The 19,352-nt window shown below is 41.2% G+C and overlaps 1 protein-coding gene across 1 annotated transcript in view; it reads right to left on the bottom strand.

Moving 5' to 3' along the window:
- Positions 1-304: 304 nt before the first annotated feature.
- The window catches only part of lingo3a (leucine rich repeat and Ig domain containing 3a), a 35,430-nt gene continuing 16,382 nt past the window's right edge, over positions 305-19,352 (bottom strand). The window contains exon 2 of the mRNA XM_086283194.1: positions 305-9,070. Coding sequence (XP_086139320.1) covers positions 7,171-9,009 — 1,839 coding nt within the window. The 5' untranslated portion in view covers positions 9,010-9,070 and the 3' untranslated portion in view covers positions 305-7,170. The remainder of the gene's footprint in view (positions 9,071-19,352) is intronic.

Genomic DNA, 19,352 nt, shown 5'->3' with positions numbered 1-19,352 from the left:
TGCAGCTATTTAGTTTAAGTGGCAGCAGGTCAACAACATGATTGGGTATAAAGATCGGCAAAAGTTTAGCAATCTGGAAAAAACACAGAACTATTTTAGAGGGATGTTTCTCTATGTACAAATTCAAAATTTACAGCTAAAATAATGAAAATCTGATTATCTATAGTACATAACATCTTCAAACGATTCTGAGAGAAATCTCTGTGCAGGAGGCACACGGCTGAAAGTCTGCACTGGATCACTGTCATATTTGGGTCCTCGTGCAGCACTACATAAAAACAAGGATGATTCTGTCATTCTGAATGAGTGCACGGGCTCGTGAACACTTCCAGAAACGCTGCTGTCTCCTCTGGACCAGAACTAAGGCTGGGCTTCAGTGGAAAGCTGTTCTGTGGTCAGATGATTGACGTTCCCGAGCCCGTGTGGTACAGAATCAATTAGCCGTGTCATGTTATACACACGTATCTTTTCCTTTATTGGTTTTTGACCTTGTCTATTGTGTTCAGAAGTTTTTCTAGAATCTTTGAGTCGTTTAAGCATCACAAATGATAAATTCACCAATTTTATGTTGACAAGGCCTTGTCATACATTGCTGAACTCATGCCCACACAGTGTTTTTGCAGCACGGGGAAATCCTTTTAGTTCTCAGAAACTCCATCCCTCTGACACTGACAGTTAACTTCAGTTAGTAGTGAGATATTCCAGAGGATGTTTTTTGAAGTATTACACAACTTTCCCTCCCTTTTGGCGTCACAGTTCTAAATTTCTGGAAATGAACACATATTTTTCAAAACACATTGGAAATGTTTCAGCTGTGTTGTTTTTGTAGTATGACTACAATATGAATGATATGCATCTAAGTGTGTTCTTTTATTTGCATCTCAGTGTGTATTTTTCCACGTTGCCTTTATTGATTTATTTCTGTATTATTCATATTAGAACCACAGTTTTTGACATGCAGCCATCGGTGGTTGCTGGTAATTCTTTGTGCGACCTGCTGGCGTGAAAGAGCGTGCTAATCTACAACTACTTTAACCACTTTATGTTGTGATATAACTGAAAACAATTTGAACTGTTTGAACTTGATCGTAGACTTTTTATTCCAGTCACAGTAGCAAACTAAATCATCATAACACTGACAAACACAGGTATCAATAAATGTCATCTCACTACTAGTTAAGAATCTAAACCAGTACAAAAATGACAATTCCCAAGACAAATCACCACTCTGAGATGACACATTGCAAACACTAACTAGTACTGATTTGCACACTTTTCTCGTTCAACTCTCAGTCATATGCTAGCTCAGTAATCAACAGTAATCTATTAAACTTTTGAGAAACTCTTTATCAGAACATGTGTGAAGGTTTGGGGATTTTGAAGCAAGAAACTAGGCTCAGTTTAGCTGCCCTGCATTTGTTCTCTACTTAAACTAGAACCTGCGCTTGCAAATTGTTACTTTCCTCTTTTTCACCCTCACCCTCACCAACGAGCAGCTGTGGCAGGAGACACTGTACATCGGCAGTCTTTGTTCAAACTAATGATTCAGATGTAAGATCTTGCCTTAAACTTGTGTGAAATGCAACCTTTGAAACTTTTTGTGGGGCACAGGATTTGGATAATGAATGCAAATACATATTTATTACGCACAAATTGACAGGTGCATAGTGCAGGTGTGCTTTTTGAAAAGCTTATCAGAAGCGCTGCAAGCAAATGAAAAGCGGCGCACATGTCGCAGCAGGTGAATTGTTTTTTTTAACAACTGCTAACCACTGCATTCCCATTTAGACCACCACACCTCAACAACATGGTAGCAAAAAAACGTGTGATTACGAACCCCCCCCCCCCACACACACACACATGCACACACCCACTGTGTTACATCATTTCAGCCACTTTATGCTTGTTCCCATGGTACGGATGGAAATAACCTTGCTGAAGCAGAAGCTGGGTATCTCTGTGTTAAAGTGCATTCTGACATCATTTCCTCTGGCAACCAAATGAAGAAGGTAGTTCAGGGCAGGGTTTTAACACGCTCTGTATTTTGCCACTTTTGTCTACTCCAAATAAATTAATAAATGGTATAAATGCAAGGCAGACCCAACTGAGTAATGATGTCATTTCACACTAATTCTGGCATCTAAAGCAGGTGATGACACATCTGACATGTTCATTATGTCTCTTCAGAGACCGCCGAAATCTGCATAGGTAGCCACAGTCAGTGCTCAGCAAAGGCGGAAGGAGTTTCAGGTATATTACTTTGAAGTTACAAATGAAAAAAAACTGTCATAATAATTTGTTTTCAAAGAAAATGTAAAAATTTAAAATTCAATTTCAACAAGGTTTTGTTAAAATCCTATCTTGACTGTAAATAGCAGAATAATATTTAACACGGAAGCCTGTTTTTATCTATTCGCATAAACGCTATTGATTCGATTGCAGCAGGTGTCTTAAAAAGCTAATTATCAATAAGTCCTTTCTCTTTTACATACAGTACCTACATAATCAGCTACTCGATATCTAAAAAAAGAAAAACAAATGTTATTAAATACCAAAATTCTTGTTCATGGTCACTTTTTTCAGATATCTTCCCCTGCGTCAGGCTAAGAGGTGTATATAGGTGAGACATCACTAGAAAGACCTGAGAGAAAGAGGGGACAGTCATAACAAATGCACAGGCTTCCACACGTGTGACACAGATGAGCGGTAAAGGTATTCTCATTCCTAGTATAAAAACGGATGAGATGTGATGATCAAAATTTAACAAGAACGTAACGATCAGAGGTGACTCATTGTAGAGTCATTGTAGGTGCAAAAACCATTCACTTTCACATGTGCCTTCAGAGGTATGAAAAAAAAACCTTATAAGGCGAGATGAGTCACTCTAGTCTGTATTCTTGATAAGTAGCCAAGTGTTAGACTGGTAAACACAGAAAAATTCTTAAAGTGTGAATGACACCCCCTCCCCCCCTCCAGGGGATGGATATGTCTGATATACATTGGGGGTAAATTGCTTATACGTCTAGTTCTGAGGAACGCTTCTCTTCTCTGCACGTTTTCAAACATTTTGTGGTGGTTTGAGTGGTTTCAACAGTTGGGGGCACAAACATGGTGCGATTATGATAAATACCTGTGGGTGATTTTGGACTCACGTTTATGGGAAAAGCTTTTGAAAGATAATGCTCACCTTGATGTCATCTGGGCTAAGGGGCAGTAAACGTGTGGCGTGTTTTTGTCAACACATTTGCAAATGTGGGATCTTATGACCTGTTTGCTCACCTTTATACAAAATAAAATCTACAGTTTTGTTGTTGTTGTTGTTTTGCAGATGAACTCCAGATATATTTTGAGACCCTATTTTTTTTAAAAAGGAGGAAAATTTGATAGAAAATAATACAGGCCTATGAGTAAAAGCAAAATGCGTCTTACATCACTGAAAGTTTCAGTATATGTGTACTGCAGGCTTCAGCTTTCCACGTGACATCAGTGTAATTTAAATACTGAAACCCTCATGGCTTCCAGACTAGCAATGATACCACAGATCTTGAACATAAACGTGTTAAAATCAAATTTATAAATATACTTGTTGTTCCTACAGTATTTAAAAGTAGAACGGGAGGCAGAGCCTTCAGTTTTCAGGCCCCTCTTCTGTGGAACCAGCTTCCAGTATGGATTCAGGAGACAGACACTATCTCTACTTTCAAGATTAGGCTTAAAATTTTCCTTTTGCTAAAGCATATAGTTAGGGCTGGATCAGGTGACCCTTAGTTATGCTGCAGTAGGTCTAAGTTGCCGGGGAATTCCCATGATGCACTGAGTGTTTCTTTTTCACTCACCATGTGTTTATACACCTCTCTGCATTTATTCTTTATTTAATATTAATCTCTGGCTCCCCTATCTTCCTCCCTTCCCTCCCAACTGGTCTCAGCAGATGGCCTCCCCTCCCTGAGCCTGGTTATGCCCAGAGTTTTTTCCTGTTAAAAAGTGCTTCTATATATAGGGGTTTGTCTTTTTGTTGGGGCTTTCTCTGTCTTACTGTAGGGTCTTCGCCTTACAATATAAAGCAACTTGAGACAGCTGTTCTTCTGATTTGGTACTATAGAAATAAATAAAGTAACATTGAAATTTAATGTTAAAATATTCCTGGATGAGGAAGCAATTTAACTAAATAACTCAAACAAACTTTTAATGCACGGGGATTTTAATGGGGCAGTGGTTCACACTGTTGCCTCACACGGTCCTGTGTGGAGTTTCAGTGTTCTCACCCGTGCCTACGTGGGTACTCTCCAAACATTGCGGCTTCCTCCCACAGTCCAAAAACATGCACAGGCTAGGCTAACCTGCGATTCTAAATTGGCTGCAGATGTGAATATGAGACTGTCTCTTTCTCAACCCTCCAACAGATTAGCTTTCTATTCAGGGTGTACCATGCCTCTCAGCCCCTGATCCCTCCACTCCATGACCCTGAACTGGATAAGGAGAAGAAAATGGATGGGACTCTTAATGAGTATGAAGCTGTATACTGAGTGTTAAAATGCTGAGAACTTTAAGTGTCATTTATATGACCAGTTATCAGTCAGATAACTGGTCATATCAGTACAAAATTAATTCATTTACCCAGTGAACACTAACAGGGCTTGATTTTGTTTTATATTAAACTCACTGCCATGGATTAAGTCATCATACCCACACGATTAAGGAGTAACAATCTTGAAAGCCCACAACAGACACATCTGAAAGTGTGAATGCAGAGTTGACTTTATCTGCTCACAAAAATGAATTTATTTTTTGTAACTTTTGACGAATGCATAGAAAATGAACAGTAATAACCCTCCCCAGACACTATATCATGCTTACTCATTCATCAAGTCCGGACAAGGATGCTTTCTGCTGAGCTCTATATCTTTACTTGTGGTGCTGATAGCACATCAATCCTTCTGATGCAACTTTCTTTTGAAATTAAAATATGAGCACTTCCTGGGGAAAGAGGAGCAAATAAAAGCACAAAATCTTCTAAACAAAATTTCCATGGGGGTTTGGGGGGGTGGGTCACAGGTCTATCGATACACTCCTGAGACCACCACCATACAGACTGATTCGCTGGCCAGCTGCTATTAAAATGGAACAGGGGACAAGACATGATTGTAGCAGATAATATCACATGCTTTATAAACAGTGGACTTCATTATTTATAAAACAGTAAAGTACAAAACAGTATAGCACAATTTCCATACACAATGGTTTCCATATTTACAGGAGGGATCGGGGGGAGGAAAAGAAAATTACAACTGAAACCAAAGTGTTTACATATTGAAAAATACAAACAGGAAGGCTAACTGATTTGAGATCGGTCCACGGATGTATTCAAAGTTCAGTATTAATAACTTTGTTTGTAAAATTAGTTGTGCGGTGTCTATGTTGTTGAAACACGGGACTCAGTTTTGTGTGTTTGAAGAGGCAGGGTATACTGTTGAGCAACAATAAATTCATTTTTAATTCCAGCGCTGATTTAGGTCGACCATTGCTGAATTCCACATTTGCCTTTTGAGAAATTGAAAAAAATTACTTAATATTAAGTAAAACCCTGCTTGCACTATAGAAATATCGAATTTCCCAGAGGAACCCACCCGAGGGATTAATAAAGTTCTATCTAATCTAATAGTGAAAAGTACAATACTCGTCTTAGTCAACAGAGGGCAGCAGAACAACACTGTTAGAAATCAGCAGTCAAAGCCAAACAGAAATAAATGGTTTGTGATAATGACATTGGGTCCCAGCCCTAAACCCACAGATCATGAGATAGAGCTTGAGGGCAGAACGGCATGCGGGTGACCTCTGTTATCAGCATCTAGGCATCAATGTTAGTCACAGTTATCATGCAGCTTTTTGTTGTTGATTGTATCATTAAGCTTTCCTCAAATGACTTTGGCTGGTGTCATTTAGAGTTTTGCAAAGATTTTTTTAAAAACATTCACACTGAATGCCTCAAACGCAATTAGAGTTTCTTCAGCCACAGGTCAGACAAGCCTTCGTGTTATTTGTACAGCTACAAATAGGTAAACGAAGTGAAACTTGATGCAAATGCCCTTCATGATTTGCTGAGTGAGTGAGCTCAGGGAGTGGGTTGTGTTTCAGTCGAAACGAAATAAAAATAAAAACGCTTCTAACTGAACTGTTATGAGTCATTCCAAATAGGACTTTAACACTTTAATAACAGCATAACATTAAAACCTTATTAATCACTCAACAGTACTATAAACGACCACAAGAACTTCAAGGTCAGTAATTACAAAATATATAATACATCTTATGCACCCCTATGAGTGTTTCCTTTACAAATAATACAAGTTATTCAAAGTAAGAAGCCAACTCTGTACATGCATTTCATTTTATACACATGTTTGCAGATTAGGAGGAAGCTGTAGTTCTTTACTGAACAACAATGGGAAATCTGACTAGCAAACGTGTATTGGCATGTGCTGATTTGTCACCACATTACTGTGCACCAGGTCCCACTGTAGCTAAAAATCTGTAGAATGTTATTTTAAACAACTTCCAGCCGTAACTATTGATGTGAAACTTCTTTTTGCCGTCCCTTTGGACTGACAGTGATATTACTTGGTGCTTTCCGGTCGAATTGGCAGTGTTGCAGAGTGTATTCTAAGTGTAATATATTCTGTACGAACCCACCATCAGCAAAATGTCTTCAAGCAGAGCGAATATATTGTTGCGCTCAACTTATGACTGTGAATAAGTCTAAATATGCAGTATATAGCTGGAACTACTAAAATACATATTGGCATGTCCTTGGCATTTATTGAGCACCACCCTAATATTATGTATTCACCGGTTTGTAGACAGAGCAGACGGAGGAGAAGGGTGTATTCTTTTTGAGATAAACGGGGGAGAATTCCTCGAACTGAGCTGGTCGGAGCATGAAGATAGTGTAGATGGGACTTTGCCGATTGGTCTTTTAACAGTCTGTTCAAGAGTTTAAAACATATTCGATGATAATATAGCTTTTCTCTGCACAATAATGTGAATACACAAGAAAGAGCTATAGAAATATATCAAGGTCTCGCAAAGATTTGACGTTGATGCTCTTCAAGCACAGCAGTCCACTTTGATGTGTGCTTATAATCAGCACTGAGGAGAGAACACTAAAACATATCAAATCATTTTCATGTTGAACTTCCGTGCTCCACCTTGTCCTCCACTGGCTGCAGGCCCGTCCACTTTTCTAAAAGAATATTCTACAGAGAAGTTGTTTTTGTGCTGCCCTCGCCCTCGACTCCACACAAACAGCAGAATGAAACAGAAAAGGACTACCCCCAGAAACATGATACAGCCCATGGCTGTAGAGATGAGGATCGTCTTGAGGTCCAGAGTAAACTTCAAGAAGACTCTGGTATCATTCAGATTTGTGTCATTAAGATCCCCAGCATAGTAGGTGCGGTTGGCCATGAGGGCTGCATCCAGCGGCAGCCCACTCACTGTAAGTGTGGCAAAATATGTGTCATTTCCACCGGCATTGCTGGCTATGCAAATGTACGTCCCACTATCTGTGACCTGGGCATAGCGGATTTCTAGCGTGCCTTCTGGTAACACGGTAAGGCGGCCGCTGCTCTTTGTGGTGATGCGGCGGCGCTGAGGAGAAATCCAGAATATCACCGGTGTGGGTTCACCTTCTGCTCTGCAAATAAATGACACTACCTGTCCCTCGCGGGCAGATATCTGCTGCAGTTTCCGGTTGCGGATTTTGGGCTTTTGACAAGTAAAGTGGTCAAAGAGAGCTGAATCAGAGAAAGCATTGAGAGCACGTCCTTGCACTTCAACAGGTGTCATACACACCGGGGAGGCACCATCAAAGTTCAGGGTCTTCCTGCGCTGAAGGATCCAAAGCAAGCGGCAGTCGCAGGCCAGAGGGTTTCCATCCAAACGCAGCGTCTCCAGAGTGTTGACAGACTGAAAGGCTCCCTCCTCCAGGGTCACCAGGCTGTTAGAGGAAAGGTTAAGAAGGCGGATTTGCCTTAGACCACCGAGCGCATAGGGCTGCACTACTGCCAGGTTGGTTTTGACTAGATGCAGCTCCTTCAGCCTTACGAGATCCCGCAATGCCCAGGACTCCAACACAGTGATGGGGTTGTAAGATAGGTTGAGGCTGGTGAGGTGAGCCAAACTACGCAGGGCAGAGGTGGGCACAGAGGTGATGTTGGTGTGTGTGATAGACAGCCAGGACAAGTTGAGACCCTGCAGGCTGTGAGGAGAGATGTACTCCAAAAAGGGCCAGTGATCGATCTCCAGGCCCCTCAGGTTTCCCAGCTTCCGGAAGTTTTGGTCCTCTAAGGCAGAGATACTGAGGTAGCGGAGCCGCAGAGTCACCAAGTTATGCAGGTAAGACAAAGACTGACTGGACACCGAAGTCAGGTTACACCTCTCAATTGTCAGCTCCTTCAGTCCCACCAAACCCAGAAAGGCCTTGTTAGAGATATAAACTAAATCATTGTCGCCGACCTCCAAGTTCTTTAAACTTCTCAAGTCTTGGAAAGTGAAGTCCAAAAGAATTACAATCTTATTCCCACTAAGGTCCAATGAAGTTAGGTTGGAGAGACGTGAGAAAGCTCCCATAGGGACCAGCTTCAGTTGGTTACCTCTCAGTGAAAGCGACTTAAGGTTCTGAAGGCTAGAAAAAGCATTTGGTTCCAGGACACTGATCATGTTCTCACTCAGGTCTAGCTTTTCGAGACGTGAATATGGAAGCAGGTCTCCGTGTTCTACCCAACGCAGTTTATTCCCACTCAAGTCCAGGATCTTGGTGTCCAGTGGGATTCCATCGGGCAGTGCAGACAAGCGTTTACCATAACAAGACACAGTCTTGAGCTTAGCAATGCACTCACAGCGCTGGGGACATCCTTGGCTTTGGGCAGGTGACACTGTGATCATTAGTAACAAGAAAAGGAAAGGCACCAGCCAGCCTACATCCTGACCCAGGCTCGCCCTCGTGGCCATCCTTTCTTCCTCTTCCTTTTCCTTTGTTTCCTGTCTGGGGTCGAATCACTGGGCCAGACACCTGCAAAACGAGAAGAAGGGATAGAAAGAGTTAGACAGAAAAAAAACCAGTAAGGCAAGAACAGAAAGAGAGGGGAGACAAAAAGACAGATAGTGAGAGAAATTCATTAGCGTCAGCTCTCTTTAAACAGCAGCAATCAAACACTCTAAATGAGCGGAATTACAATTACAAACTCTAATTGACCCGACACAGCAGTGAAATTAAAGCCAGGGCGCCAAGATAATCCTCAAAGGACTGATTCGGCATTGAGTTGAAACAGTTTGACTTACAATGGCCGACTGTGCATTGTAAGCTTACTGGTTTTATAATCACTTGCCGTGGCACAAAACCTCTAATAGCCATGACTCAATTTGATATATGATGGTTAGGGTATATTGCTCCCCAGCCTGTCTGTATGAAACTCATGCATTGTAAATGAAAACGGGGAAATGGAGAACCTATTGTATTAAAAGCACCCCATGTGAGAAATCTTAAAATGCATGAAAAGCTAAAGTGATTGTGGGCTCTCAAAAGTCTTTAACAGCAAATACCTGAAATGGTGCACATAAAGCGTATGTTGTGAAACAGAACACTAACAGCTATACTTAACACTTTGTAGAAGAAAACACAAGCAAGTGAACAGAGTGACTAAAACATCAAAGCGACACTGAATAATCAATAGACATAAAGCACAGTACATCCACCCCAGAGTCTTTGAGTACAAGCCCGACACTGTCTCGCACTGCAGAAGGAGGCCACGACTGGGTGCTTCAGTATAACTCCCATCACATCATCTGCACGAGTCTCTGAGGCATGAGGCTTATCATGAGAGGAGCTTGTCTAGGCTGATCTGCTAGTGTTTTCATATGACACACACACATGCACGTGCACAATCCCTCTCTCCCACCTAACGTCTTTATCTGCTGATGCTTTGACAGCAGATTGGCAATCCTTTTTAAACCCATTGTGAAAGACTAACAAGTAGGATGGAAAGTAACTCCATATTTCACCTTGTTTTAGTACCTGATTATGACGCTAACTGTGTGTTAAGAGACGATCAAAAGCCACCGTTAGTTTGCCACGCTATCAATTGCATATTTAAACAATACCTATTATTTATACCTATTTCCTCTTGGAAAATTTACAATGCGTCTTAGCTGACAGATGATTATTCCCAATACCCCACCTGCCACTAAATACAGTTACACACCTGAAAATGTGTATAGAAAGCTCTAATAAGAGACAGGGCTAAATGAGCACATTGTTTTTAAAATTGACTTAATGACACTGATTTTTCGAGAGCCACCATCAAAGACGCTGTGACAGAAAGCGATATACCAAACATCCCACACACTCTCACCCACACGCAACAGCCTGACACATAGCCTTTTGCAGTCGACCCAGAAATTTTGTGTTATTCACTGCGATCTAACAAGGCTCAGTAGACACTGGAGCAAGAACTCGCGCTGCACCCATGGGTAGTGTTTAGATTGTGGCTCAGACTTTGTGCATGGAAAACAAATCGCAGCAGATGGTTTGGTAGCAAGAAAATGGCAAAGAATTAAGAGATTTAATCGCCTGGCAAAGCAGATGTTCCCAAGGCACAGACATAAACAATGCCGTTTTAAAATAGAGCACCGCTAACGTAATGCAAATCATCTTACTTCATTTGATGGTCCAACATTCGACTCTGATCTTTACAAAACTTAAGAGAATATGAGGTTTTAAGTTGGAAAACACTCACTGAAGGATGCTTCTATTTTCTATTTCATTCTTTCCATTGCTGATGAGAAGGGGACTGGTTTTTTGGGGAAAAAATATACATCATATAGACCTCTAAATTGAATTGCTGAACTTGTCTGCATGATTTCAAGGACTTTATGTCATGCCAAGCATGTCTTTAGTTGGTCTGACATGTTTTGACTGTGTGACCCAGGGTCATGCTGGTAAAATAGTAAAAACTCACCTCGTCTGCACAAGTAAAAATATTTCTTTCAGTATTCACCACCAGAGTATTAGCCACAAACTTCCTCCCTAGAGTCCTACTGTCCTCAGTCCTCTGCTTTTAAAATGTCTCCAGTTTCTCTGTCAGTCACATAGCCATGCTTTACGAACCCATATCTGGTAGCAGACATTCACTAATAAGCCCAGAGGCCCCTGGCCAGAGAATGCACCATAAGTCAACAGCAGGTGGATAGAGAAGTGTGCACTCTACTGTGTGTGTGTGTGTGTGTGTGTATGTATGTATATATATATATGTGTGTATGTATATATATATGTGTGTGTATGTATGTATATATATATGTGTGTGTATGTATATATATGTATATATATATATATATACATATACATATACATATACATATATATATATATAAAGTAAAAAAGTATCGGTATTGATATTTGCAATAATGGCTCTGTATTTACTTTCAATATCAAAATTTGCAGTATTGCACAGCACTAGTACCCAGACCTATAGGAGTGCCAGTCAGACCAGCTAGCTTAGGGGCAGAGAGCATGGCCTTTACACTGTGGCTGTATTAGCATGGTTTTCTGCTGGGTGATAATATATGCCTGTCAGCTGCTAAGGAGCTCTGCTTTCTATTTTTAAAAACCTTCCGTATAATGAGGATGGTGCAATGGTTAGCTTTGTGGCTAAAGTGAAATTTTGTCATGGTTGTTCAGTGGTGGAGATCATTATTAACCAATGAGGTAAAGCTACTACACTCACATGTAAATGAACAGCAGGAAACACACAAGTGTTTGCTTTTATTAACACAAACTTACTCTCACAGGCTATTTTTTTCTATAGGTAATATTATAATTTAAAATATTCTATTTTAATAGCAGTAATTGTGTAATGCCACGAGTTTTAAATATAAAGTCACCGAGCACAGTCAGTGTCACATCTCTCTGATTATGCACTATTATGTTTGCCGCTGACCTTCGGCTATTTCAATGAGCTACAGTGAAGCTGCTGCTCAGGCTAAAGAGTGGCTTCTCTTGACAAAGCTGTGACTGACAGCAACTCTTCCTCGTTACTCATAACTCACTTCACCCTGAATTTTTAAAAAGAGTAACATTTTGTGGTTTCTCACCAGCCAAGTTGTAAAACTGATCACTATTGTACTGGCGTGAGTCATTAATAGCGACACTAGTGAAACAGAAACTTTAAAGAGGACGGAGGACTTCCAAAAGCGGACGCCAAAGGAAGAGAAAAAAAAAACTTGTGAACAGCGGTGCTAACGTGATCGTGTCCCAGTTTTAACTATTTTAGAGTCAGTAAAGTAACTGAAGGGTTTAAAATACCCGGTCCATGGGATACAGGGGCTGTCAGTGAGCTGCTCAGTAAAGTTCAGTTATGTAAACACTCATCTGTGAAGTCAGAGGATGTTCAACAAGCTGAGATACATCAGCTACGCCTCGCAGACAGAATCAATATGCAGCTCTGATATGAACCGCAAAGCTTCCAAAGGACAATACTGTAGGTGTTTAATGTTGCCATGGCAACGGCTGCACCATCTCCCCCCACCCATCCTTGAAACGCTGTCCTTCCCAGTCTCCTGTTTTTCATATCAAGCTCAAATGCACCTGTCCACCAGATAGCTTCAGTAAGTTTCCCGCCCCTAGCGGCTGTTCCTGTTTACAGAGACACTGCTCATTAGCTCTTTGATAAATGTTGCTAATTATTAACAAGTATTTTAAGCTCAATTATACTGTGCTGTTGCTGATGTGTAGGACATCCTTTCTGCTTCATACCTGTAGAATTTTCTGCCCCCCCCTCCCTTTCCTGCTTGGTGTAGGTGCATTTAGGTCCCATTTCCTGTTACTTACCACCATCACAGCTGCCTGTCATTTCACACATTGCTTGTGTAATATGTGCACACATTCATAGCACTGACAAGTGGTCAGTTGTCTTTTGTTTTACTATTTTTGTTGCCAGGCAACATTTAGCACATGCTGTTAGAAAAAAAGCTTCACTGCCTGAAGTCATTTTCTACTCCAGAGTTGACTCAGTGTTTAAATGCATGGGGGATGGACTCATTTTATTTTATTTTTTTCCTGAGAACGCTGCACTGTTAGCTGCAGCAGCTTTATATTTCTGGACATCTAAGCTTACAAAAGTGTGCAATTTGTATTAGAATTTGCACATGATGGCTAAATCTTTTGTATTCATGCATGTCTTTTCTACTGTGATACGTCAAACTATGGATAATTCAAGAGGCAAACACAGAGTGTTCCTCGACCTGGATCTGAATTTAACTAATACTTGAATATTTTTAAAGGAATGTGGGAAACTGTAGGAATGATCTGTTAATTGTGACTAAAAATTACCTGAAAAATACCAGCAGTTTGCTTATGCAAGATCAACACACGTGTCAGTGTCCCTGTGGAGATGAAAAGCATGAGTACACAGTCAAACTGCTGCCATGAAAGCGGAATATACACAAGGCAAGCAAAAATCAGACGATGGCTTAATCCTGTGCTGCTCTGCACTGTGTTGTTCAACTTAATTTAGCCCGTACTATCGAAATAACGAGGGGCTCCAAGCTCTGAATAAAAAATAGTTCTAGAAACTAGCTATAATTTCTGATGTTTAAGAGCACCAAAGGTACATGTAATATTAAACTTTCTGGGGGAACTCAGGGCACCCTAATGCACACATGAATTAACCACAGCCTCGTAAGAGCAACGTTACAATATTCAGGACATGTCTGTCTAATGGGATGGAATCAGCTTTAAGCAGACTTTAGTCAGGAGCTGACAAAAATGAATGTGGTGTTATTAAAATTTCATTTCTACCTTCCTAAGACCCCTAAGTTCTCAGGGTGAATCATTCCCACACTTAATTAATTTTTATACTGAACTCAAATTTAATTAGTATTAAACTAATTAAACGTTTCAAATTTGACTGTGCGGTATCCAGCTGTCTGACATCTTGATGGTGTATGTCATCTTTTCGGGTGCATGTTTTACAACATTTTGAACAAATATTAATGATTTAAAACTTATTAACACATCACCACAGGATGGAGTTTAAGAACTTTTTGATTTTGATCCAGATATGTGGATCACAGGATGTGACCCTCAGCAGGCTCACTTCTAGTATGTGTTTAGTGCAAATTACCAAATATCAGGATGATAATAAGCGTGTTGTTTGCACTGAAAACACTGTTTTAGTCCATGTCCAGGAATCCATTAGCTCTTATTAATCATGCCTGTTTTGCTTTTGTTGATAGATTTTGTTGTTTTCTTCTAGTACGCGTAGCTGTGGTAAATAACCCCTGAGCTCTGAGTCTCTAAAGTGCAGATGACGGAGCAGGTGACCTGGAATTCATGTGCTCTTTGACTCCGGCCCAGTTACCATCTGAGACATCGCACATACCCAGAGAGCGGGGGTGTAGCAGGAGATGTGTGGCTTTTAGCTCGAAAAAAACCAAATGCAGGTTAGCTAGCAACAGCGCCATAATTAGACACTAGAGTGGGCAGAGGCCACAGCAGCGGGGAGGCTCGCTGAGATGTTCTGCCACTTCTCAACCCCACCACCACCTCTTCTTGCAGAAACCACTACATGATTTATTTCACTTACTATCTTTACTGCCAACTCATCTCCTCCCTGGTCTCTCTTTACACAAAAGCAATCAGAGCTTGAAAACTAGCAACTTAAGCTGATTGGCATTATGTAAACACTGTCCTTCTTGCTGCAGCAGAAGAAGAGTCTGTGTGTGTTTGTGTTGCCTACAGCAAGGCCCTGAATCAGAACCAGCTGAAGCAGAGCAGAGGATGAGACTGGCAGACTTATCTGCAGGTGTAGGACACAGCTGACAAATGAGCAGGAAGCGTGTTGGAGTGTGTAGGTGTAAGCAGGCACCCTCCAGAAAGACACACAGGCCGAGGCATAACATCCACAAAAGCTCCTCAAATGGCTGCGCTCGCTGATTTTCACCGTGCCCACTCATTACGGTTTATATAAGCGGATCTCTCTCTCTCTCTCTCTCTCTCTCTCTGTGTGTGGTATGTGCTGAAAGTGTCCTCCAGAGAAAACACATTAGTCATTTACACTGAGGGAAGCCTTCGTCAGTGTCCATCAGTCTGTGCAGGGAAACCCTGAAGACCATGGCAGTGCAAGTTCCAAGGAACACACAAATAAACACACACTAGTAAGCAAGAACAAGCTCAGGGATAAATGTGACTGACTTGTTTGTTCCCTCTAATGTTCCTGTAACTTCCACCTTGCAGTACAGTGATGGATCATTGTTACCGGGAGGGTCGCGCTACCCGACACAGCCAAGGACGAAGAAGAAAAGCTGGAGTGGAGAATTTGTGGCATTCATATAAAAGCAGTTCCAAATTTAGGAAGAAGAATTGCTGTTTATTTACGCAAGTAAACGCCTCTTCGTGTTCGAGCACACGGCCTTTCTGTGGACACTGAGGCTAAAAGAGGAATGGATGAGAGAAATGGTACACAAACAGCTATTTAAAGCGATTTCATCCCCGGGCACTGCATTACAAACTGATCGGTTATGTCGAATATTTCCATTGCACCTCAGCATCTGATGCAGATTGATATGAAACGCTTGTCTAAAGATGCCAAATAAGACTCTCATTATTATAATGGGTTCCAGGGAGATTCTTAAATTTCATTTCTGTTCGATGCAAAGCATGAACGTTGAAACCGAAGGACACAGAGGGGTGATTAAGAATGTGTGCCATGAATCTTTAATAAGAGAGACCTGTTTCAGGGCTTATGGACGTAAAGGCTTCTACAACCAGGAGCTAAATAATTGATGACGTTATGCTGCGTGGTCATGACCCACTGACATGGAAATTTTGACCTTACCTGGAGCTAAAATAGCTACATAACCAAAGACATAGAGAAACAAAAATATTATTATTGGTCAGTTACTGGTTTTATACTTCAGCTGATATAAAAATAGTTAAACTTTAATGATACATCTTAGCTTCAAAGAAATACCTTATAGCAACCTGCCTCTCGGTCCATATTTCCTTTGTCTACTGACGCATAATAATAAAGTTTTGGTCGTTTATTTACATAACAAAGGACAAAGTATAGCATAGAACAAAATGGACTTGCATCTTTTTCTAATTTTATTATACCTCAAACTGCACTGAAGGAGATTTCATTCTGTGATGTTTTTCAGTTTAGATGAGAGAACAGGTGGGGGCCACGATGCCTTACAAACACACTATCGTGACAGGCTCTGACCCGGTTTTCTATCTTATCAGTTTGTACTGAGGCATGTTCACAGCTGAAGGTTAAAACAAATATTGGGGTCCCTACACAAACACTCCCACACAATCTGAGCCCTCCGAGCGCAGTCACTTTGATTTAACACAAAGGGATCTGTGGCTCCAAAGAACATTAAATTCGATGCCAAGCTCAGAGAGGCCACAGGCCATCACTGTAATGCAGAGGGACATGCTTTGCTACGGTCAAATACACACACTGTATGAAGCTGGCTGAGGTTTATTGAACAATCAACATTGTTATAGCAACAAAACACTGAATACCTTCAAAAAGTGTACAATTACTCAATTACTGTACAAATTCTGAAAAATGTGCTCCTCATTATTAATAAAAACTAAAACTAATACTGAAAAATGGAAACAAAAATAATAATCATTTGAAATATAAATAAAACTCTGCTTAGTAACTCAAATTTACTTAAATTCAGGCTTAGCTTAACTTGAGACATGATATCAGTCTACTTAAAAATCTACAAATGAACCTCCCATTGTCTGAATCTTCTTCTAACCGTGATTGTGTTATTAATCAACAAAGGTGATTATGAACACAACTGAAAAAAATGATGGAGACATCTGGAACCCCTCTGGCTCTGCTGTTCTCCAGCAACAGACATGGGTTTCACAGTGGAGCGACACTAGTCGGTCACCCGTCTGTCTTTTCGGCCCGCTTTCCGCATAGGCAGGCTGCCACTGGCAGCTAGCCTATTAAATGGCCAACCTCTCTTTAAGCCCTCGTGATCAGACTGTGTCAGTCAACCAGCAGTACCCCTCCTGGAGCAGCCTCTCGGGCTAGTTACACGACTTCAGCAGGGATGAGAAGTGACAGACCACCAGGAAAGAGAAGACATAATTGGGAGGACTAACAGTTTGTGCTCAGCGAGGAGAACAAAAACGTTAATTTGTCCTTGTCCAGATCTTTCACGACTGTTTTTACATTTTAAAAAAATGCATGAGTAGAATTTGGTCAGCACCCTGATTGTGTCTGGCAATTTCTAGTAAGTTGATACAATAAGACGTCACGGGCCATTTAACTATGAGATTCATGTCCTTGAAAGCACCCTGATCAAATGCTAAACGTAATGACTTGGAAACATCCACTGTCTCTCTGTAGCTTCAGAGTAAATAGCTGGTTGTCATTTGCTCCAGTTTGACTGTTTAGTATGCATGACACATGCAACCCATTACTGTATAGCGCTCTCTTGTTTCCATTATGCTGTGAAATAGAGAACCTGGGCCAATATAACGCCGAGCATTACTGCTGGGGTTTTTTCCCCTCTTTACCAATTAAATCACATAAAGCAGATTCCGCCTGTAAACTTGTACAAACAGTGACAATTCATCACTTGGTCTCCATTCTCACAGCGAAATAAACAAATCCTGGGTAATTTCAGGACCGTCATCCCATAAATAAAAGTAAGTAAGCAGTAATAAATCATGATGCAGACTCCAGTCCCTCAGGAAAGAGGTTTTTTTTTCCTTCTGTGCATGAATAAAACTTGAGGTCAAAGGTTAATAAGAGTAATATTCACAAGCTCAAATTATTACTAGCTACTCTGTTGGCAGCAGACTTTAACTGTGACCCTTAATTTGAGGTCATTTCTCCCATAAATGCAAAACTAAAGCTGTATAATCTATATTGCCTGTTTTTGGGTTTGTTGTTTTTTTACAGAGGACAAAGAGACAAGAGCCAGAAGTTCTTAGAAGGTGGAGGTGAGTGTGATCTGTGTCTCTGTTGGCATCCATTTTCTGACTGGCTGGCCTGTCTGCAGTGTCACCAGCCATCACTTCAATCCAGGCTCTTTCCATGCCAGTTGGCTCGGCTCTCGGTCGCTCTCACACTGCCTGCCACATTCAGAGACGAGAGGCAACGATGGGGCATTTTAGGCTGGCATCACACATCACACGCTTGCAGTTCTTTGCACTTCGCATACACACACGCAGAGATTTGCGTGTTCCAATTTACGCACGAAAATGGTCGAATGCACAGAGATACGAAAACAGACATGCATGCATATTCACTCACGCTCCCACTGTCCTCGATCTGCAGGGGAGTGTGTGTGAGTTGTATCTTAAAAGGCTAGTGTGTAAGGGATGCTGACCTTTATAACAACCCTGTTTACAACATAAACGCTGAATAGAAAGCAGCTAAAAATCAAGTTGTGGCAAACGTGGGGTGTCTATAAAAGATGTAAATCGTACATACTTCAACGCTTTTCTTTTTCCCCTTTGGTTTGAGAGACTCATGGAAGCATCATAAGGGAAAAAATTGCTGGCGCCTGCTTTAATCCTTCTTGAAGCCTGCAGGCTCTCCATGTCCTTCTCATTGGATTCATTAAAAGGATTCCTGTCCTCTCAACTTCCCTTTCACTGCCTGCCGCCTGCTCATCAAGTGGGCCAATTACAAGCACGATCAGGAGTCAAGAACTATCTGAAAGGGGTCACATACGCACTGCAGCTCCCTCTTACTTCCAGACGGAAAGGCTGAAATGATGTCGTGTAAGCAGTGATGCCACTTGTGTAGAAAATAAGGAGCATATTGTGTAACTATATCCAGCATACACAGAACACGTGCACGGCTAGTCGCTAACTGTCTAAACAGTAATGTCCTTTGTTGGCAGCCTAATGTTCATATTTTATAAATGTAGATGCTAAGCAGACAGCTGCTACTAGCCCGGGCTGCAGGACTGGTGAAGAGAGTCTGAGTTAGGAAATGAAAAATCTGTGAACTGTGTCAGTTGAAACTGGCTTGTAACGACGTGCCTGGAGCAAGATATTAACTGCTGAGTAGCACACCTGGACTATGAGAAGCATCAAGTGCCGCACACTTAGACACAGATCAATGTTGTGTTTTCTTACTTTTCACCCACTAGTGAATTAGTTTCATCTGTAATGGAGATTAATTTCTTAAAGTTTTTATGTGATTGGGTTAGAGTTTCAGATGGCCATCTAATACTCTGGAGGTCCCTTGAAAACGAAGTCTGACTACCAGTGCGAGGCGGCGAGGGGGGCGGTGTGCAAATTGAAAGTAATCCTC

Source organism: Aulonocara sp. 'chitande type north' Nkhata Bay, linkage group LG23 (assembly GCF_057382095.1).
Source record: "Aulonocara sp. 'chitande type north' Nkhata Bay isolate Kocher_YH1m ecotype deep benthic linkage group LG23, A_spYH_male_GT1.1, whole genome shotgun sequence".
Classification (NCBI taxonomy): Eukaryota; Metazoa; Chordata; class Actinopteri; order Cichliformes; family Cichlidae; genus Aulonocara; species Aulonocara sp. 'chitande type north' Nkhata Bay.
This window is presented reverse-complemented; position numbering and strand designations above follow the sequence as displayed.